General features: G+C 40.7%; 2 protein-coding genes across 4 annotated transcripts; one reads left to right on the forward strand and one right to left on the reverse strand.

The window, feature by feature from the left end:
- Positions 1-2,682: 2,682 nt before the first annotated feature.
- Positions 2,683-14,601, forward strand: acss1 (acyl-CoA synthetase short chain family member 1). Of its 2 annotated transcripts, XM_008397860.2 has the most exons (14): positions 3,031-3,349; positions 3,513-3,609; positions 3,697-3,896; positions 5,269-5,444; positions 5,683-5,835; positions 5,923-6,070; positions 7,313-7,450; positions 8,373-8,465; positions 12,064-12,176; positions 12,632-12,758; positions 12,861-12,988; positions 13,257-13,320; positions 13,870-13,991; positions 14,141-14,601. In XM_008397860.2, the coding sequence occupies exons 1-14, from the start codon at positions 3,031-3,033 to the stop codon at positions 14,303-14,305; spliced, it is 2,043 nt and encodes a 680-aa protein (XP_008396082.1). In that variant the 3' UTR covers positions 14,306-14,601. The 2 variants fall into 2 exon arrangements, with proteins under 2 accessions (XP_008396083.1, XP_008396082.1); XM_008397861.2 differs by lacking the exons at positions 13,257-13,320; positions 14,141-14,601 and having other exon boundaries at positions 2,683-3,349; positions 13,870-13,985.
- abcd4 (ATP-binding cassette, sub-family D (ALD), member 4) lies at positions 14,397-22,185 on the reverse strand. Of its 2 annotated transcripts, none has more exons than XM_008397863.2 (19): positions 21,794-22,185; positions 21,470-21,588; positions 21,109-21,236; positions 20,013-20,152; positions 19,702-19,818; positions 18,596-18,721; positions 18,281-18,331; positions 17,860-17,954; positions 17,656-17,777; positions 17,255-17,346; positions 17,078-17,167; positions 16,778-16,983; positions 16,391-16,482; positions 16,259-16,295; positions 15,893-15,942; positions 15,745-15,797; positions 15,581-15,657; positions 15,340-15,455; positions 14,397-14,878 (listed from the first exon to the last, which is right to left on the reverse strand). In XM_008397863.2, the coding sequence occupies exons 1-19, from the start codon at positions 21,832-21,834 to the stop codon at positions 14,777-14,779; spliced, it is 1,854 nt and encodes a 617-aa protein (XP_008396085.1). In that variant the 5' UTR covers positions 21,835-22,185; the 3' UTR covers positions 14,397-14,776. The 2 variants fall into 2 exon arrangements, with proteins under 2 accessions (XP_008396085.1, XP_008396084.1); XM_008397862.2 differs by having other exon boundaries at positions 15,893-15,954.
- Between the last annotated feature and the right edge of the window lie 158 nt (positions 22,186-22,343).

A 22,343-nucleotide genomic window follows, 5' to 3' on the forward strand; every position in this document is an offset into this window, starting at 1 on the left:
CCCCACAAATCTCTATTTGGTTCTAAATGACATCCATTAGGATGTCTTCACATTTTGTTTTGCAATTGTTTTTGAAGTTGCAGCTCACAATAGTTATATTCAGTTATGAAGTTGTGAAATTTGTTAAAGAAAAGAAAAAAAAAAGTGTCAAAGAACCAAAACAAGCGATAGTCTCTTGATAATGCAGCTGAAAGTTGCCAAAGAGGGATGACTTTACATGTGAAACGCTGATCTCAGGCATGAATGCCAGTCAAACAATCTTACTCTCACATTCATTTGGCTCAGACACTGAGAAAAGCAGATTTAGAGCATCAGATAATTGTGGTAGATTGGAAAAAAAAAATGCAGGTGGAAGATTTGAAGAGTGGAATTACTGATTCAATTTCAGCTGCTTTTTCCATAAAGACTGCTCCCTCCAACCCTAGTCTTCAGAGTCCAAAGTCCTGCAGGTTTTAAATATTTCAGCCCACGTCATTCAGATGACTGCATTATCTCCTCTGCATACCATCAAGATAAGCAGATGCCAGTTGAGGACCCATTTAGTTCACACAGTTATGTAGCAATAGGTAAACATCTAGGCTGGAGACAAACATGGGAAATTCTGGTAAACGATTAATAAAAAATGTGCGTTCGTACAATGGGACGCATCGTCACAGAAAGTACTCTGGCCAAGTGATGGTGCTGTAACACAGCAAGCAGAGAGATGTGGATCATTGGTTCAAAACAGATGACTCACATGTACACACAGAAACATGAGACCAGCCTTTTGCCATTGGTGACTGTGGCTGTGTGGGTTAAGTAGATGTCTTGCAATTAGAAGGTTGTAGGTTCAATTCCAGCTTCCTCCTGCCACATGTCAATGCCTCCCTGGGCAAGGCACTTAACACCAAGCTGCGTATTGGTGTATAAATGTGTGTGAATGTGACTCTAGTGTAGTGCTTTGAGTGGTCAAAATGACTGGAAAAGTGCTATATAAGTTCAGTCCATTGGACGCAAAACCTAAATGACAAAATGTCTGTGCAGATGCACCTAATCTAGTCTCAGAGTGGACAGGGCATGAAGGACCAGGGGAACTGTTGTTTTACCATGTTGCTAATGAGTCACACATCCCTTCAACATGTTCTGGATTGAAACGCTTTTTTGATTTTTTGTCAACAAAACAATACATTTTCTGTTTACAGAAGTCCATGCAATACATGCCAAACATAATTTTTTTTTTACAACCCTCCTCAAGACACATTTTGAAAAGTACTACCTCCTTTCCCAGTGCAGTAATTGAGTTACTAACCCCCATTTCAGAAATACTGCTGGCTGAGACCTGTATGCATAGGCGCAGGAACTGAGGGAGTTGCGGGGGGGACGTGTTCCCCAATATTGGAGGCAGGCGCACCTGTCCTCCTCCATCCCCCCCCCCCCCCTCAACAATTTCACCGCAGTTGCAAAAAATATTTTATTTTTAAATTTTCCGCTCTCGTGCTTTTATTTTGAAGGCGCACCACAGCCCCTTCAGCACAGCGCTTCCTGCTCCCCCTCCCTCCTCTGAAAGGCTCAGAGAGTTTAGGAGGCAGCGGGAGTTAGAAACTAAGTTTGAATGAGGTAAACGGTTTGTCGGGAATATTGCCATGAATATCGCTTGTTTATAACATCTTGTTGTCAGTTTACTTTCATAAATAGAACCAAAACTTTTTTTTTTAAGTCGTTTTAATTCTGGAATAGTCACACGTCTAATATTTTACTGCTAACTTTGTCTAAAAACTTAGCAACAATGTTTTATTTCATCACAAGGAAATGAAACGGAAGCAAAATTAGCCTTTTTTTCTTGTTACTTAGTGTAATGTCAGTGTGAGCAATGGCTACACAACACCTGGTCATACTCTATGACTTAACATGTATTACATTAGATATTCAGGAGAATGGCAGTGCTAGAATAGTGAAGCTAGCTTGAAGAAAGGTGAAGAGACCGAGGAAACTCTGGTGTGGTCTTCAATTAGTTTATTGAGCATTAACTGGTTTTAATTTTTAAATAAACTAAACTATTTTATTATAAGAAGAGCAGATCAGGGAAGACATAGGAGAGTCAGGTGGAGTTTCAGGGTGTGAAAATATAAAAATTATTTAGTTCGTTTATTACCAGGGATGGCATAGTTACTTTGAAGAAATAACGTACTCTGAAAAATCCATCAGCTAGAAAATGTACATCTCTTTTCCCCTCCATCGTTTACGTTTGTGTCGCTGGTTTTACACATGAAACGTAAATCCTCTAGGAAAAAGAAGAAAGAAACAATATGTGTTTACTAAAAAAAATACAAATATAGCAACACACAGTAACTTGGATACCTAATTTTAATCTGATTATTGGATAGTAACGCGTTAGATTATGCGTTACAAGGGGTCCGATTAGAGTAACGTGTTGATGACACTATTATTTGACATTATTGCTCTATCTATTTACAGATCTGTCAGGGTTCCCATATGTGTCCCCCGCCCCAATGATAAACTTCCTACGCCCTTGCCTGTATGTGTTTAGCCCATAACACAGCTGCTTGTCTGATATGAACAACCTGTCCTCTTCATGCAATGAGTCTTTTTTACAGCCAATAAACTTCACTGAGAGGCTGTCTTACAAGTTATGGCCACACCTTTATTGCTCAAACACTGACACACGCTTTACATGCAAGTTGTTACATGGATATTAGTTCTGATCATCTTTGAAATGTTTTGATATTAATTCGACCAGTGATTTAATGTGAAAGGAGCACAACATTCATTGCATTTTGCATACAATTTAGTATTTTTCTTCGAAGGAACAAAGTGTCGGCAGATTGTTTTTTTTTTCTTCTTTTTCTTTTTTTTTCCTCTTAGTGACCGCCCTTTAACTCATCAAGCCCTTCCTCTCAGGACTTTCCAAGATTTCCAGCGCAAAAACAGCGAGCGCAACATTTCCAACCTTTCATCATAAAACTTTTCTCCTTTTGCGGAAATGATTTGCACGCTTTCTTTGCACAGCTCGGACTGATTTCAGGCAACACTATGTGGCTTCCCTGCAGATGCACTACGAAGTATGTGGCTGCCTCCATCAGACGTGGCGTCTCGGCATCTTTTCTTCATGTTTTGCGCCGCGGCAGGAGCAGCTGGAACTCGGCGGCCTTCATGCCGGAGTCTGCGGGCTTCGAGGGCGTTTCTGGCCGCGACGCTCTGCACGACTACTCGGTCTCCCACAGCGAGAACTTCTGGGCCGCCGTGGCCCGCCAGAGGCTGAACTGGATCCGACCTTTCGACGCTGTGCAGGACTGCGATCTGAGCCAAGGGAGGATTAAGTGGTTCGAGGGCGGAAAGCTGAACGTCTCCGGTGAGATTATGTTCACGTTTTAGCTGAAAGCGAGACACGTCGAAAGCGTGTCGACCCCTTGTTTTACAGTTTTACACAAGATGACAAACTGATAACAATGTGCGCCCTGAACGCATCACGTGGTTTAACGCTGCTTTGTTTACGTTGTGCACGTCATGTACAGTGAACTGCTTGGACCGCCATGTGCACACCTGTCCAGAGAGGGTGGCCCTGATCTGGGAGAGGGATGAGCGGGGGTCAGAGGTCAGGTACACATACAGGTGAGGATGTTGGAATCATACAAGGTCACGATCTTTTCTTTTCGGTTAAAATAAAATAAATGTGTGACTCACCTTTATCTTTGTAAGGGAGCTACTGGAAATGACTTGCCGCTTGGGGAACCTGTTGAGGCGGCACGGCGTAAAGAAGGGGGACTGCGTCACCATCTACATGCCCACCTGCCCTCTGGCTGTGGCGTCCATGCTGGCCTGTGCCCGGATCGGTGCTGCTCACAATGTGGTGTTTGCAGGCTTCAGTTCAGAAGCCCTGGCAGAGCGCATAAGAGACGGTGAGCTGTGCAGGTTGTGCCGGGTTAGATCTACCTTACACAACAAACAGCTGATCTCAGGGTTGTCTATAATCAACTGAGTTTTGTTTTAGCTTCCTGTAGTCATGAGTACTTCACTGTCATAACAGAGTTGGGATCATCTTGCTGCTCAAACGGAGTCTTTTATTATCTCTAACAGAGGGACATTGCACCATGAAAAATGAGAGGAAGGTGCATCTATAAATGTGAATGAATGTTAGAACTCTATAAAAATGCCTTGATTTCTTACGGCCTTTTCTTGTTTCATTAATGATCAAACCTTATAAGTGTTAAAAGCAATATTTTAGAAGTTTTAAATAACAATATGAAGTCCAAAGTCAAACATTACAATGTGTAAAAAATAATAGTACGTTGTTTTGCTTAAATGAATGACTGAAATATAGGAAAATTTTAAGTCATTCAACATTTTTACTAGGGAAAAATCTGAAACGTTTTGCAAATATTTGAATTCACACCTACAAAGTCAATTTGTCTTTTTTTACTCTCCGACTACATCTATGATGTGGGGTTGTAGTTAGCCATGATCAAACTTATTTTGTAATTCCATATCGTGTAAAGCAGTTTAGATTATAACATTTCTACATGCAGATTATAAAGGAATGTAGGAATACATGCCTGCGACACTGTGGACATGGTCAGTTGTTAAAGTTATGCCCAGATAAACTAAAAACAGTCTTCCACGTGGACTCATTTTTACAAAAAATGCAACATAAGCCATTTATTTAACTTCTTGTGTTAAAGGCACACATTCATTATTTTCCTAAAAAATATGAAGAACTGCAGAATTTTATATAAAAACCCAGCTGAAAGATAAAAATCAGCAAATTAGTACTTGGAATGTTTGGATAGGATATAAAAGAAAAGTCTTAACAAAAGCCTTTTTTTTTAGGATTTTTATGGTATGGCTGCAGAGACGGGCCCCTTTTAAAGTCCCCTCTGGTTATTCACAATGACCCACTTGAGCTGGCCAAGCCCTGTAATGATGTGTGCTTCCGTCAATAAAGTAGACGCAGCGAAACCAGCAGAGTGAGAGAGGCGCTGCAGCTGACAATGAAGCAACCTCCCACTTCACACTTACTTGTTAACTCGTCTAAAAGAGGCGCAACAGCAGGGCATCATCTCCAACCCCATCAATTTGTCTCAGTTGTTCCAGAAACCCCAGCCAGGTGGGGAGCAGGCATCTCAGGCTGGGTTTTAAAAGGGTTGTGTGAGATGTGCTAAAGCTCAGTTTAGATAGCAGAGGTGACATTCATCACATTACGCTAGTTTGTTAACTGAATTGTTATTTTTGTGCAGTTGTTTCTTTACTTCTCCTTCCCTGCGTTGTCTGTAGCTCAGTCCAGCACCGTCATCACCGTGAACCAGGGCGTCCGGGGCGGGAAGATCACAGAGCTCAAGAGGACGGTGGACGCAGCCGTCCAGAGCTGTCCGACTGTCCGGCAGGTGTTTGTGGCCATGAGAACTGAAAAAAGAGTCGAGATGGCGGACAGGGACATCGCCTTGGAGGAGGTCAGAGCCTGACTGGCTGACTGTGTGTTTTCAGGATACGATGTTCATAAAGTAAGGTGTCGTGTTTTAGAAAAGGCTTTCGGGGAATTGTCTGAAAAAAAAAAAAAATCGAACGTGGAACAGCTGAGCAAACTCCCATCTGCTCACTTTGATGTGATGAAACCAGGCGCTGCCTCCTGAACTGTTGCGATAAGGTCACGTTCCTGACCCCGTCGCGACCTCACTGTTCTCTGCTCAGGAGATGCTGAAGGAGGACGTGGTGTGTGAGCCGGCTGCCATGGACAGCGAGGACGTCCTGTTCCTGTTGTACACATCTGGCAGCACGGGGAAGCCCAAAGGCCTGGTCCACACGCAGGCTGGATACCTGCTGTATGCCGCTCTCACACACAGGGTGAGCAGCGATCCCACAAACACAAACTGCTGATCCGTCTCTACGACATAACGTTTAACTTGTCTTCTCCCTCCGGTTCGTGTCCAGTACGTCTTCGGCTACCACGATGGGGACGTGTTCGGCTGTGTGGCAGATATAGGCTGGATTACTGGACACAGTTACACGGTGTACGGGCCCCTGGCCAATGGAGGGACCACCGTTCTGTTTGAGAGCACTCCGGTGTATCCCGACCCAGGTTTTGAATTCTAAAATAATGTTTTAAGTTTAAAATTGGTACAGAGTTTCTGCACAGCCTTGAAAAGTTTGGGAAAACTATGAGATCCTCTTTGAATTTCCCCTTTGTGGGACAATAAAAGGTTGTTTCTATTCTAGCCTATTGATCACTTTCCAGATCTGGCTAGCTTTGGAAAAAAGGAAATGAAGTTGGCAAACGTTTGTTTTTCCAGTTTTGTTCCCTATTTTTCTTTTCTAAAGAACAAAAGTTGAACACAACTTAATAAACTTAGTTGTTTTCACCTTGATTTATTAATTTGACATGATTAACCTATAATTCTCTTACTCAAATCTTAGTTTTACCCATTAGTATTCTAGCTATTGACTTTCACACTCACTTAAATATGAATAAAAATGCAAACAACTTTAAATTCAGGTTAAACTGTATTTGTGTATATGTGTGGCTATTTTTGGAGGCTTTACAAACAAAATAAATATACAAAGTTCCCAAATCATATGCTTTTAATCTAATATGCTGCACTTTTTATTTAAAAAGACCAACAGTTTTATATTTTCAAATAAAGGTGATCTATGTTTGACCAGATGCAGTGAAAGCAGTGAGATGGCCCAGATGCTATCTTAGTACTGCATTGATCCACAACTGTGAGGTGTGTATATAACAAAACTGCTACTAAAACAGGTTAACGGTTAATACTTGATATTTAAATGTCCTGAATTTAATCAATTGAAGAAAAAATATCATCTTAGTAAATCAAATTAGTAGAAATTATGTTTTTTTTCTGTGTTTGACCACACCTCACCTTGATTTTAACATTTAAACCACCAGTATTTTGGTTTTTGACTTACTGACTGAAAGCACATCTCACTACTGTTAAACTGGTCCTGCGACTTTAAAATGGGTCTAAAATGTAAAACAAAGAACTAAAACTGTAGCATGATTTTACAAACCGGAGTTCCAGATTTCAGAAACTGCTTTTAAAAAATGCGTTCGGTTTGGGACACACCACCACCAAGTCAAAAAGTTAATCCTGAGTGAAATGTTACTATACTCTAATAAACATATCAAATACCTCATTGTGTTGCTTAATTATTGAAGCTACCATTCAAGTAGCTACAAGGGTAATATTTTGCACTCACACATCCAAGTTAGAAAAGTGTGTAATTTTAAAATAAATAAAGTGCAAGAAGGACACTGCTGGTGGAATTATTTGTATCCTATAACATGTAAAGGTCTGGTTCACAGGGAGGTACTGGGACATGGTGGAGAGGCTGAGGATCAACCAGTTTTACGGAGCTCCCACCGCCATCCGCCTCCTGATCAGATACGGAGACCAGTGGGTGAAGAAGTACGACCGCTCTTCCCTCACCACACTCGGCTCTGGTACGTGAAACACTTTGCTCCGAAGCGGGAAAAGACTTTTGGTTTTTTTTGTCCAGCTTTCATCTTTTTTAGGTTGGACTTGTAGCAAGTCTTTTTTTTTTTAATCTGCCTGCTCTTTAGTAAATGTCTTTAATTTATGGAACATCACGGATTCTCAGCTTCTGCAATGTAAACAGGATTTGTTTTGTTTGTATTCAACTGCTCTGCTAATAATAACAAAAAAGTGAACATGTATTTATTACAGCACTTTTAGCAAGATGACTGCTGTCAAGCACAGAGTGGAAAATCACATGATGTCCTTCTTTCCTCACCAGTCAGGCTGCAAATTGCCCTGAAAGAACAAACAGAGGCTGATGCAGGCTTGAGGTTTACTGAAAACCAAACTGGGGTTGGCAGAGAGCCGAGAAAGAAACGAAGCCTCGACCTGAACGACTTTCACCTTTGTCCCAGTTTTCTGTGTTTATGTGTAAAAAAAAAAACTGTAGGTGTTTTTCACAGAGTTGCACTGGACAAGACTGCATGACGGCAAACGCGAAACAACTGCAGGGAACGCAGGTTCACGTTCACATTTCTTAGGAAGGTCACGCTGTTTCTACTGCACATTACCAGTTTTCTAGCATCAGCCATACAGTTATATTTATATTATTACTAACTTGGAGTCACTATGGGTTGTGGATAAAAGCTTTTTGGCTTCATTTTGGATTTTTTGCTCTCCTTAAGTACCCTGTAACTGTTAATCATCAGCCTGTAATTATTAAAAACCTATGAACCGATTATTATTTGCCCTCAAGTCTAACTTATCAGCAAAGCAGTTGTTTTGTACATCCAGAGGAAATCTACAAATACATGAGATTAAAATGGCTCCGCGCTAATAACGACGTATAATGACATAATACGTAACTGATGGTGTTTGTGTCTGCAGTGGGTGAGCCGATCAACACAGAAGCGTGGGAGTGGTACAACAGGGTGGTCGGGGAAGGACGCTGTCCTGTAGTGGACACCTGGTGGCAAACCGGTAAGATACAGATCCTGTAATCTAAAATTTTGTAGAAAGTTACCCAACTTTAAAGCAAAAAAAAAAAAAAAACTCATATCACACAGCTTGTTTGACCTACAATTAAAACATCGTCAATAAGCGTTTGAGGCTATTTTGACATAATCATCTTCATCTCATTAGCAGCCATGATGGCTGATCTGTCATCTCAGAAAAACAGAGACCTGAGTCGGATCCTATTTCACAAAACTACATTATCATTTCATTAATAAAACAGAAAAAACAAAGATTTTTATTTTTTTACATTTGAGCAGAGAAGAGTTTTATTTGCTGTGTCGGGATCATCAGGTGTCAACACTCAAATAAGTGGACCATGTGGTATATTTTTAAGCTTGACTTCAGTCTGCTACTTGTGTGCTGTTATTTGTACAGTGTCTTGTCAGGTAAATGTCAGAGGAATCTATAAATGTGTTAATGTCAGATCCTGGGAGTCTAATAGTACCATCTTCCTCATTGGAGGAGAAGCTAGCCTCACAAACTCCTCCTCAAAAGAGGCCACGTCTGCACAGAAGCAGTCCATCTTAAAGGGAAAAGCCGTCAGCTTTGTTCGCCAAACGGGGACTGTTACATAACGTGTGTGCATGTAAACACAAAGGCTGTTATAGCAATCAGCTGTGCAAATGTGTTCTTCTAAACTTCTTCTGCGCCTTGTTTGGGTCAGCAATGGTTTTGGCTTTTGTCCTCTTTCTATTGTTCATTCATGAACACTTACTTTTCCTGAGGCAAGTGAGGCCTGCAGGGCAGTTTCTTTTATTCTGAGCTTGTTTTGTGACGTTCTGGATGAGTCTTTCTTTGCGTTCTCGGAATAACTTGGAGGCTACACACGGCTGGGAAGGTTCACCGCTATTCCACGTTGTCTCCATTTGTGTTGTTGCTGTGACTCGCTGGAGTCAACAAATGAAGACTGACATTTTTTTTTTTTTCACCTGTCCTTAAATTTCTTCAGATCAGGGCATGATGTGTTGCTTTTTGATCCCACCTCATGCTGTCAGACAAGTGCTTTCTTATTTTCCTAGGCCTAGCAATCATTGGGTCTGGGTGTAGCTGAGGAAATGTAACTCAAAGTGTGGTTAATCACTGCTAAACCATGAATTAGGAAGAATATATAAAAAAACAAGAAATCTGTAAGGGAGTAAGTTCTGTTTCATAGTACTGTAAAAAGGAAGTGACGTAAACACACTACAGGGATTCCACTTGGTCTGACACAAGAAAACCTTCTAGAATATGTTTTCAACTTTAATGTCGCAAGAAAACAGCCTCCATGCTTCCACAACATTAGCTTATGATGTCAGCATGCTGTAAATCATCGGATTTTGCTAATAAAGTAAACTTTGCTGAACCCATCTGACACTATGTGTTTCACCCTAATCAGATCGAGTAATATAAGCAAATGGCGCACACCCGTGGTAATTAACATGCAAATGGTAGAAAACCTATTACCACTGATGATAATGAAACATTAGAGCATCATGAGCTTAAGAATCAGAGACACAGATATGACCCAAATACCCTACTTCTGCAAAAAGGATTATGTTGTTATGGTATTTTTTTTCCGAACTAATGTTTTCAATTATGGCTAAGTGGCATTATTCATAAATGACATTTGGTTGATCAGGCAGCAAGTAGCCTGTTTAGTAGAGAAAAATTAGATTTTTATCCTCTGCTGGCATCCGAGTCGAGTGTCGGATCACCAAGGGCAGGGGAGGTGAGAGGGTGAAAGGGCACGGACGTCTCAAACAGCAAATCGTTTTAGGTGGAAGTCAGTCGAGGGGGTCTCTGTTCGTTTCCAAGCTTTAAACAAACAAAAAAAGATTTATTTATAGTCGGCATTTAAAGGATTATAAAACAGTCACCACCAGAAAGGTAGTGAAACATGAATTTACTCCTGGGAGACAGTTTTGAGCACAAGTCTCAGAGTTACAGTCAACGAGAACAACGCACAAGTCTAATGCCATTGTGGCATCATCTGTTGTGTCCTACTTTAGAGCAGCCCCCTCTGCTGTCGCTACCACTGGTGCCACCAGTAGGTGGATTACCAGAGCCCATGAGGCCTGGGAGGCTCTAATTGCATTTAATTTACTTAGTATGATGCTAATACCACAATCTGCATCTGGAGTCATGAGAAAGCCTTATGCCGGGAGTCACAAAACATTACTCAGCTCCATCCGTTCCTTGTTTTGCCTTTATTCCCGTGTGACATTCGGCATACACAGCCTACTCTCAATTTGTATTTTTAGTGTAATTAACTGTAGTGATAAAGATGTCATGTAAAAGTGTTCGCGGAACGGCACAAATGTGATAAATAAAAAAGAGAGATAAATAGATCAGACTTAGCTTTTGTTAACATTTTACATGTGAACACCAAAATATAAAGTACTGCACTAGTTTCATCACGGCTGCACAGTGGCGCAGTTGGTAGAGCTGTTGCCTTGCAGCAAGAAGGTTCTGGGTTCGATTCCCGGCCTGGGGTCTTTCTGCATGGAGTTTGCATGTTCTCCCTGTGCGTTGCGTGGGTTTTCTCCGGGTACTCCGGTTTCCTCCCACAGTCCAAAAACATGACTGTCAGGTTAATTGGCCTCTCCAAATTGCCCCTAGGTGTGAGAGTGTGTGTGCATGGTTGTGTGTCCTGTGTGTCTCGTGTCTCTGTGTTGCCCTGCGACAGACTGGCGACCTGTCCAGGGTGTACCCCGCCTCTCGCCCGAAACGTTGGCTGGAGATGGGCACCAGCACCCCTCCCGACCCCACTGAGGGAAAAAGGGTGCAAGAAAATGGATGGATGGATGGATAGTTTCATCACACATTAGCTGTGATTGTTAATTTGTCTGACAGATTAGATTGCTTAAATAGTTTAGCAATCTAACATTGCTAAACTAGTTAAAATATAAAATATTGGGTGAATGCTTGTTAAGGTTTTATGGATCCAATGTTTAAAGAAAGAATAGTATTTAAATGATGATTTGATTTAGAGTGAAAATAACTCAATTAAAAGTGGCCCAAACATTAAATCATTAGACATTAGAGAACATTTTAAATGATAAAAATAACAGTGGCCCGAACATTAAACCCAGAGGAACCCCATAAATCTAATAATTATTGTAGTATTTAAAGTACCTTTGCTACAACTGACAAAAATTAGGTTGTATGATTGGGTTATAATGCTGTAGTTAGTTTGACTTATCTAAGTGTGTTATCTTTGTGCAAGTAAAAAGGAAGCATACCTTTCAAATCAATGGTGTTAATATACAAGTGATCTGGTGTTTATCCAATGACGAAATAATTTAAATTCAACATCAAGCGTGCAAAACACACTATTGAGTCTACAATGTCACTATTCATTAAACAAAAATGAAATCTAAATGAAAAAGTTTGCAAAAGATCAAAATACCTCCCAAAAACCCGGCTTATGTATAAAAATGCACCGTCAAACTTTCGTGTCATTTTCTTTAGGTTTGGAAATAAAAAGTGAATAAAACTTGTTTTTTATTTTGATGTCAGTTGTTACACTATGACAAGGTTTCGATGAAATTACTTTATCATTTGCTTTTTGTTTTGACCTCAGAAACAGGTGGCATCTGCATCGCCCCAAAGCCGTCAGAACCAGACGCAGAGATCGTCCCTGGGATGGCCATGAGGCCCTTCTTTGGCATCAAGCCGGTGCTCATGGACACTGAGGTGAACCGCTTAGCAGCGTGTGCGTCTGTGTGTGTCCTACCCCCACCCCGCGAATGCCGCACGGCTGTGGGAGCAGCCTCGGGGAGAAGGTCAGATTAAGGATTATAAAACAGTCACCACCAGCTGTGTCACTTTTGATACCCACCCTGCTCTCAGCCGTCAGTCACACTGATATGCCACCTGCAGCCCACAGATTGTGCAGACAGTTGGAGTGACGCGTTTCAGCTGACCTTTCTTCCTCTTGCGCGGCGGAAACGAAAAAAAAAAAAAAAAAAAAAACTTCAGCACTCAGTGCTTACTGTTGCGTTACTAGCAGCCCAACCTCTCCGTGAACTCTGATTTTTACATTATTTGCAGTTACATTTGTTAAGAGTACAACTTTTTCCTCCGTCTTTCCAACTCACTTCAGCGTTTTGCTTTTGCGTAAACAGATTTGTCGTCTTTTGTTATTGCAGGGAAAGTTACTGACTTCCAACAACACATCTGGAGCTCTGTGTATGGCTCAGCCGTGGCCCGGCATGGCAAGAACCATCCACAACAACCACCAGAGATTCCTAGAGACCTACTTCCATCCTTATCCGGGTACTGTGTTCAGAAACAAACAACCTCATATTTTCAGCCTTTTTTTTTTCATTCTTCACATCAAAAATGGAAAATAAAAACCCTATTTGTAACAAACCATAGGGTACTTCTTCACCGGTGACGGAGCCTATCGTTCTCAGGAGGGCTACTACCAGATCACAGGGCGTCTGGATGACGTCATCAACGTCAGCGGCCACAGGATCGGGACAGCAGAGATAGAGGACGTAGTGGTCAGTTCACCTTAAATATACTCAAGCACACCAACATTATTTAGGCAACATGTAACAGAAGCCAGTTAACTTAGATTTACTGTAAACATCCCAAGAAAATGACACTGATTAGCATTAGCAAAAACAAAGTCACGGTAGTTTGTTTGCTAAACAGAGGAAAAAAACAAACCTAGTTAGCATAGATTTTTTTGAGCCATGTCTTTTATTCCGAAACGCTTTATTAAATCACTGAATATAAAAGGAGGTTTGCATTTTATGTCTGTGACAGAATCAGTGTAGTGCAGTGGCTGAGTCTGCAGTCATTGGATACTCTCATAACATCAAGGGTCAAGGCAAGTACTAACGTGTCCTCCACATGTTCACGTCATATTCAGCAAGTTAGAATATTCGTTCAGATTGAGCCCGTTTATCAGACTTAAGACTACTTTTCGCTGAGCCCACATTTCTGTTTTTAAAAATTGCGCTGTTTTAATTTTGAATATGTTTTCTTTAGCTGTAAGTGGAAAACGATAACCAACAGAAATAAATTCTTTCCAACATAAGTCTGTGCGTAATTAATCTATACAATGTGTCTCACTTAGTGAAAGTTAATAAAATATATGGGTTATTCAGCAATATTAAAATTTTATAATCCAAAGATTTCTTAAATGGCACGTTCTCCTGTATTTCCCATTTTGAAGGTCTTTTTGTCAAATGATATTCATGCACCAGACAAACAGGAAGTCTTAGATTACCAAGAATACATTCTTCAACTGTCGGATCAAATTTTTAAATTGCAGAGTATAAATTTAAAACTTTTGATTTCTCTCAATGCAAACTGAGTTGTTTTTTTTTTGCAGTGAACAAACGGATATAAATACCCGTCTATTCTGATTTGCTAGGAGTTTACGCCTTTGTGGTCCTGAAGAAGGGCGTAGACGTGCAGGAGGTGGATCTGTCCAAGCAGCTGAACAACATGGTGTCTGAAAAGATCGCAAAGTATGCCTGTCCTGACTTCATTCAGGTAAATCATCTCTCTGGCTGGGTCCAAATTACAAGCTTCCATTTAAAACAGGCTTCACTCTGTTTCTTTATCCTTATCATATCTGTGACGCAGTTTGTTCAGATGAAGCCCATTTATCAGATTTTATCCTTATCATATCTGTGACGCAGTTTGCTAAACGGTTGCCTAAAACGCGCTCGGGGAAGATCATGCGGCGCGTGCTGCGCAAAGTTGTGGACTGCGATCTGGAAGGTTTGGGGGACCTGAGCACGCTGGACGATCCGGCAGCGGTCCAGGAGATCATCGAAGGCCACGAGAAGGTCTTGAGTAAATAAGAGCCATGGGAGTTCACTTTCCCGAAATCGATGAAATGTAAAGGAGGCTGTGATGGATAACTTGCACATTCCCATTAACCACACATGTGCCTTTAAAGAAAAAATTATTTTAATGACCAAATGTTTCATTTTATTGTACATATAAATCTTTTTTAACAACCCACATGTCTTCATTTTAAGACTGTGAAACCGTCAGATGTGGCTATGAATAACATCATTGCAAAAATAACTTTAATGCACTTAAGAAGTGTTTTTCTATAAGATTTTTAACACAATAAAACATTTTTTTGGGTCCAGTTTCTGAATCTCAAGTCTTTTTTTAGTAAAACACTGCATTCCTTGATTGCTTTAGATAAGAAAATAATCAAACAGTTGTTCAAGACTGCTCACATGGACTGATTGAAACATGTTTAAGAGGATTTGAATGATAAGTTATTAAGAAACCTTGAGGTTTCCTGCAGGTCAGCGGGTTCACGTGGCTTCTTGTCTGAGGCTGAGGGTCCCACTGGTTGCTTTTAACTTGATTAACTCCCATCGGCCTTCTCCACATAGCTTCAGTTGCATGTCGTGGTACTGGAAGATCGGTATGACGTGTTAACGAAGCGGGCACCAAAATTGAGAGCAAAGCAAAAAAGATTTCAAGGCACAAAGGCCTGATGAAGCAATCATTATTTTCACCAACATATCCTGTTAAGCTGCTGATTAAATTGTGTTGAAAATTAACCTGTTTCTTTGACTTTTACTTTAAAGAGGCCATATTGTCCTAGCTGCCCTCAGAGAGGTCTTGGTTCTGCTTCCTTGCTTTCTTGATGCCGTTTAATGTTTGCATTGGACTTTGACTCCAATGAAGCAACATTCTGTTGTGTTCGGATAAATGGGCTGGACAAAAGTAAATGATGGAAAAAGCAGCAAAGGTCCAAAGAAAAACTCAATTGCCTATGCCACTTCAAAGATTATTAGACGGTCTGGCTGTTTTGAAGCAAAGCATAAAGAAATGATAGGTTTGCAGTACACCTGATGATTATTCAGCTTACCTTTTCAAGGCTGCTACGGTGTCCCAGACTGATCAAAGTCATGCCCAGCTGTTTACAGGTCCGGTACAGCTGAGCCTCTGCTTCCTCTGTTAAAGCACTGGTGGCTTCGTCTAAAACTAGTGGATTAAGAAAAATAAATAAAAAAAAGTTTCCTTATCTCTAAATGGCACTGTATGTCATTGTCAGAATAAAGGGTTTAGACAAAAGCAGCTGGCCACACCTGAGCTGCAGAGGAACTCACCTGCATATTTTGGCTGCAGGTAGAAGAGTCGCGCAAAGGAGAGGCGCTGCATTTCACCTGGAGACAGAACATCATACCTGCAGGAATACAAAAAATATATATTAGAAAGGATTATTTTTATTTTTGTTATTTTCATAGCTTTTACTTTATTTTGCTGGTCATACCAGTTCCAGTCCACTTTCTCATCCAGACCACCGGTTCGTTTCAAGAGGTTTGACTGCAGAACGCATTGGAAACGGGGTTTATTACCAGTCTATAAACAAAGTCCCCAGGATCTAAGAAACGTTTTATTACTGCACGACTTTTACTCACCACTCCTGCTAGTTCCAGGAATTGAATAATTCTATCATCATCTACTGACCCTGAAAACGAGGCTTAATAAATATTATCATCTCATGTTAGTCACAATAATACAGAAACCATGAAGTAGCACTAAGACAGAAAGCATTTGATGAAATGGAAACAATCCCAGAAATGTGCTTTATAGTAAACTCTTAATCCTTTATACTAATTATTTTGTTCCCTATTCTTGTGTAGAGTACATGAGATGGCATATTATGAGATGGCAATATACAGTATATAAATAAAGATCACTTAATTGAATTCCTAAACAACATTTGTTTTCCACCAGTTTTTGTATTGTCTTATAGTTAACTGTTTGATTATAATATGTGATACCTGATGCAGGGTAAATATCCTTCAGCGGGTAAATCACCTGTTTGAGGAAAGAAAAACTCCAATAAAAGACAAGTCACACCCACACACACATAAGAGTATATTTGTTATTTGAATTCATAAACAAAGCGTCACCTGCTCACGCAGAGTGCCGTCGGTCATGTAGGGTTTCTGAGGTAGGAAGAGGGTCCCTCTGGGACCAAAACATGTGGTCATCTGGACAAAACCTAAAGGCGCAGAAAAAAAAACCCCTGAAAAAATGATTGCATCAGCAGCCTGTAACGCTGTTTTATATAAGTGCCACATTGAGCTGTCAGTCCGTTTATGTTTGTGCTAATGTATTCAACAATACATTTAGGTTACTATTTAAACATTCATCTGTGCTCTGCTGGTAACTGATTCAACTGAAAGTGATGCATCATCACATTTACGTAGAGCAGGTACACAACAAGCACTTGTGTCCGGAGTTATTTGTGATACCCTAATGGTTCAACAACAGTCGCGGTCTTCCTGCCGTCTCACCGCTGTGTGCCTCCCAGAGACGGTTGAGGACCCTCAGCAGGGACGTCTTCCCTGTGCCTGTGTTCCCCACCACCAGCAGGTGAGTCCCCTGGCTGATTTTTAGACTCAGGTCCTCCACCAGGAGCTGATCCGAGTACGGAGATTTGTACGAAAGGTGGTCCAGGATGAAGGCCGTATCCACAGGGCCCGCATGGACATTAAAGTCACTGGATTGGGGGAGATTATATTAAAATCGAATGCAGGCTGTCTTCGGTTTGCTCCCCACTTTCATTGTGTTTGTGTGAAACCGCTCCCTCTGACCTGTCAAAGTCGTAGCTTTCCCCGGATGCGGGGTCATAATCGCACTGCTTGTGAAGGATGTCATCCATCGCCTCCCTCAGCTCCCCAATCCTGACCACAACAACACAGAGCTTCAGAGGCGGGAGGCCAAATCCCACCGACGAAAGACCTGCTGTCGTTAGACATGCAGCGTCATACCTGTGGGTGTATCCCGCCACATCTGACAGAGTAGTTGACAGGTCTATTAACTGCGTGAAGCCGTTTATCAAGTAGATGCACACAAAGGCGTTCTGCATATAAAATAGGGGAAAGAGAAAGAGGAGAGGCAGGGAAAGAAAAATCACACCTTTGCTGACTAAATAGAAGAAAAAAATGCAGCACAAAGTCAAATCCTTAGACAATTAGATGTGTTGCAATGAAATAAATGCTAAATATTGGCATTGGCTCTTAGACTGAAAGAAAAGAGTTTTTCTGCCATCTAGTGGACAAACTAGGAACAAAAGATTTGATTTCTGCAGCTGCTTCCTCATGAAGGAGCTGATAACAGGTTGAAATAAAAGAAAAGAGCTCTGCATGAGCATTTAAAACAACAGGCCCACCTTACTGATGAGTGCGCTGAGTTCACCTGGAGTGAGACCATCGTAAACACCAGTGAAGATGGGAATGGCGATTATAATGTAGCTGAGGAACCCCCCGAGGTAGTCAAAGGTGTTTACTCCAACTGTGGCAAGAAGAGTTACAGTTGAAGCGAAGAAGTTTGAAATGCTCCAGAGGCGAAATGTGCTAATAGTTGATGTTCCTACTATAAAGCCAGAGCTCCTTGTTGATGAGGCTCTTCTGGGTCTGCAGCAGGGCCTGCAGCCTTCGGTCAGTTCTCATGTGCTCCACTTTACCAGCTCTGAAAATGAAACACAGACCGATCTTTTTATGCAGTTTCATACCTGGTCGTCTTTCAGCACAGAAACACAGATTTAAATATCTAAAACTATTTATTAAAGACTTGATTTAAGGTGAAACTCTAGTTTTTAATCCCCAAACAAATTTCTGTATTTGTTTGACGACGTAAAAGGCCGACGTAATCTTGAAGCTGAAAGATCAAATCTGAGTAAATAAAAAGAGTCACCATCTAAGAAACTGACAGTATATGAAGACGCTGTGAGTGAATAGAGAGTTTGATTGCTTTGTGTGCGTATGTGATACAAATTATTATTATTTTGGACTCACCTGAAAAAGGCGGCGGACTCTGCATTGACACGAATTTGCATGTGTTTAAATCTGGAAAACAAATCAGCACATTTATTTCAGCATAGGCATTAATAGGAAGCATTTATAGCACAGATTGTTAATGGTTTTAACATATGATTAAAAAAAAAAGATCAAATATAAACTGCGAGCCGACGCATATCCTGCGTTATTTAGAAAGAAAAAGGCACCGCGCCAAAGTCCACAGAAACTTCCTTTACATCAAACACTGGGGAAAGCCTTGTGTGTGTCAGGAGCTCGAACCACTGTGTGCACAGCACTTTGTGTGAAAGTTACCTGAAGTCTCCCTCCAGTTTCTCTTGCTCAAACAGAGTGGACACAATGGGCCCCATGAGGATTTTATTGGCAATAGTTCCAACAACAAAATATCCAAAGATACTCACAGGACCAATCCATCCGGTGCTGAAAAACAAAGGGAATTTATTTTTAGGCGTTTTGTGAAACATAAATGCAATTAAGAATCTGTTACATTGTTTGGCAAGACCAATAGAGTTCAGACATATTTTCAGAGATGGATGTGATGTGAAAAAAAAAAATGTCTCCCTGTGTTACGGCCCCTGGCCTCTTGAGGCTGTGCAGGCTTCCTTTTTGTTATGCAGGTGAGAGTACACCTTCCTGATTGGCTGCCTGAAGGCTGCAGGAGAGCAGCTACACCATTGGACCAGCAGAGGATTGGCAAGCCAATCAAACGTTGTTGACGCTCACCTGCACCATATTAAAGGCTCCTGAATCCATTCCCCCCAGTGGGGCCTTTAGTTGGAAGAGGTTTTGTGAAACTGCCGCCCCTGTTTGGTGTTTGCAACTGCTTTGGACAGTTTTTGAACTAACTTGGTCTTGTTTGTTCAGTTGAGCAGTTTTGACTTTGCTCTAGTTTAATTTCACAAGCTAGAAGCTTGTGTTTGGGAGGCTTGGTGTTTAGCCTTAGCATTCCCTTTGCGTGTTCTTTTTCCCCTCCCTTTTGAGTTATTTTGAGTTTACTTTGAGTTGACTCGTTTGGACATTTTGTAACTTTAATTTGCACTTGACATTCTTGAGTTTGTTAATCCCGTTTGTTTTGCATTAATTGGGATACATGGTGTTTAGTGAAACCTTTTATCATTTTACATTCCACTTGTTATTCTGGACACATTTTATGTTACCGCCCCTGGACCCCTAGACCTTGGGGGGCTTAACACCCTGGATAAAAGTTTATCGTTTATTTCAGCTTCTCCAACCTCATTCTGCTGCTCTCTTTCGTTTTTTTTTTAAATTATTCATACAATTAAAACCAGCCATCTTTTACTGCAGTGCAACTGCACCTATCATGTTAGTTTACAACATCTTAGCTTCATAGTTGGACATGTATACTGTAGCAGTAATGCGACGTCTTCCTGCACACGGACCTGCGGAAGCATTGGTAGGTGTAGTAAGAAATTGTGAACGGTGAGACAATCAAGCGACTGGCCATGGTGCTCATCTGCTTACAGAACCTCTCCACATCCTGACTGATCCGCTGGTCTCTGCGAGATACACAGGTGCAAAAGAGAAACAGATAAATTGACTCAGTTTTAATAGCCAAAAGATTTAGAAATTGAGATTTACAGTTCAAGACTGTTGTGCACAGTAAAACTGAACATTTTATTTGTGCATGCATATTTTAATTATTTGGGTAGTAGAAATGGAAAGGAGAAAAAAAGAAAACCCCTATGCTTACGGGTTATCAATGTCCTCTTGGAGTACATTTAGTATGTAATAAACTCTGCCCTGGAAGTAGGACGAATGGAGGCTCTCAGTCAGGGTCGTCCTCCAGCTGAGATACATTTGATTGCAAATGTATTGGTCAAGACTTTTAAGCTGAAAAGCAAAAAATAAATGAATAAATAGCAAGTTTAAATCTATAAAAGTATTGCGACACTACACTGCAGTTAGGCTGGGAATCAAATAAGAGTGTAAAAGTGTACGTATAAAAAAATACATGTCAGGGTGACCTCACAAAGATGAAACAATCACACAATTTTATAGCAAACCATAAAGTAATATGGTGTTACGTCCACCAGGCTCGTTTGATGGGGCAACATTAATGGAGACCACACAAGGATTTAATGTGTAAATGAAAGTAGAATTTATTAAGTTATATGAAAGAAATAACCCTGAAGAAAAAAGAAATGCCTGAAATAAGAAACCAAAATAGATTAGAGCAAAACCTATAAATAACCAGAAATGAGCAAATGCAAAACCTAACAAAACTCAACCAAAAGATACAAACCAAACCAAGTGGGGATCTGAGGAGAGGGAAGGGAAAAGCCTTCCCTCTGCTGTACGCCTAGCAGCTTTAAAGCTGCAGGACGCCAATCAGAGGAACACCCAACACCTGCAGGGCCTGACTGCAGAACCCTGCAAGGAAAAAGAGGGCAGGGCCCACTGATGCCGTAACAATGGTGTCTCAGACAGACAGCTAGATGACTGTATGACAAAATGCACAAATAAATTAACAAAATAGAGAATTAAGCATGTATGATGAGAAAGGACAAAATAATTTGTTTCAGTAATACAAGTGGAATTATATGTCAAGATTTAAACAAACAGATATAACTGATTAACTTATATCAATAACATGATTTACATGAAACAAACATCTGCTGAAAGACAATGATCAAACCATTGGTGGTTTAAAAGATAGGGGATCAGGTGACAAAGGGCCAAATTCCAGGTTTTAATGGGAAAATCAATCAGTGTGACTTTATTCTCATGTGGTCACAGGAATGAGAGATAAGGGGACAAAACCGGCAATCACTACTACATCAATTTACCGTGGAGTTGAGCAAAATGAGCACCATTGCTGTTCCCATCAGACTCCTGAAGCCGGAATAATCTTTGTCTGCCAGCACGTTGTAGAAGTGACTGGGGAGGATGCCCACCTGGTAAATGATCAGCTGCTCTGGTGGTAGAAAAAAGATGTTAGCACATTGCAATACTGAAAGACAAGTCAGATAGGGAGTCGTAAAGCAGCTCAACCCAAGGTAAAGGTCAGCAACAGGACGCATATTTTTGCAGTCAGACACAAAAGGAACAAGAGTTCATCAAGAAGTTTCTGCTATTACATGACTAGTGTGATTTCAGCAATTCATTTCCTCTTTCTGTCTGTGGTTGCTCAAATGGGTTCATAACTACCTGTCAGAGAGACACCCAGCAGCGTTCCGAACATTAGCACACTTTGACTGGACCATGATGGGAACAGAACCCTCTGGATGCTGCAGAACCTCTGGACAAACGTCCAGTCTAGTTTTGGTCTGAATGATTGAGAAGAAAATTATGAAACATTATCTTAATTTGATTTTCTGGATTATCTTCTACAAAAGCTAAAACACTGATATGTAACTTTATTTAAAAAATAAAATAAAATAGACTCTTAGTGTCTATGTAAATACACACAGTTTACATCGTAATCTTGTAAATCAGGGTTTTTTTGTTTTTTGGGGGGCGTGGGGGGTTTACCTATTTGTCCTTTTCTCCTTTGACTTTTCCAGGCAAGGCATCTGAACCAGCAGCTGGGAAATAATTCCCTTCAATATCACAGCTCACATAGGATATTTACAGGTCAATTAATATTCCTTAAATGTTCAGGCAAACCTGAGAGCAACCAGGGCTCCAGATAATCTAAAAACCAACAGATTTGCAACATCCGAATGAACTGACAGCCACTAGCAAGTGCAGCTACAAACACGTAACTAGAAATGGATGTTAAATCGTGTCCCTTATTATTGTTTCAAGGCTATGTAGTTAGTTCGCAAGAAAGTTTAACTTATCCCGGTTAAGTCTGCCTTGCTGCTTCACTGTCAACCTCCGCTTCTGCTGAAAGCAAATGTTTTGGTCAGCAACCGGGTCATACTTCCGGGTTCCCGAGTTCCTCTTCGGTTTTTCGAAATAAAATTTAGCATGATATTTTTGAAAATAGTAATATAAAATATTTGTTGATATCATAGTAAAAGAGCACAGTAAAAATATAATTTTTTTATATGTATAACTGCTTACAAAAACATAAAGG

Source organism: Poecilia reticulata, linkage group LG21 (genome assembly GCF_000633615.1).
Source record: "Poecilia reticulata strain Guanapo linkage group LG21, Guppy_female_1.0+MT, whole genome shotgun sequence".
In the NCBI taxonomy this organism is placed as follows: Eukaryota; Metazoa; Chordata; class Actinopteri; order Cyprinodontiformes; family Poeciliidae; genus Poecilia; species Poecilia reticulata.

What these genes read in the sequence shown, in the direction of transcription:
- acss1 (XM_008397860.2), top strand. Translation starts at nt 3,031, where the DNA reads ATGTGGCTTCCCTGCAGATGCACTACGAAGTATGTGGCTGCCTCCATC. An exon ending in CTACTTCCATCCTTATCCGG is followed by an intron (nt 12,759 to 12,860) that starts GTACTGTGTTCA and finishes AACAAACCATAG; the next exon opens with GGTACTTCTTCACCGGTGAC. An exon ending in TCATAACATCAAGGGTCAAG is followed by an intron (nt 13,321 to 13,869) that starts GCAAGTACTAAC and finishes CTGATTTGCTAG; the next exon opens with GAGTTTACGCCTTTGTGGTC.
- abcd4 (XM_008397862.2), bottom strand. Translation starts at nt 21,834, where the DNA reads ATGCCTTGCCTGGAAAAGTCAAAGGAGAAAAGGACAAATAG. An exon ending in TCAGCGCACTCATCAGTAAG is followed by an intron (nt 17,347 to 17,655) that starts GTGGGCCTGTTG and finishes TTTTATATGCAG; the next exon opens with AACGCCTTTGTGTGCATCTA. An exon ending in ACGGCACTCTGCGTGAGCAG is followed by an intron (nt 16,296 to 16,390) that starts GTGACGCTTTGT and finishes TTCCTCAAACAG; the next exon opens with GTGATTTACCCGCTGAAGGA.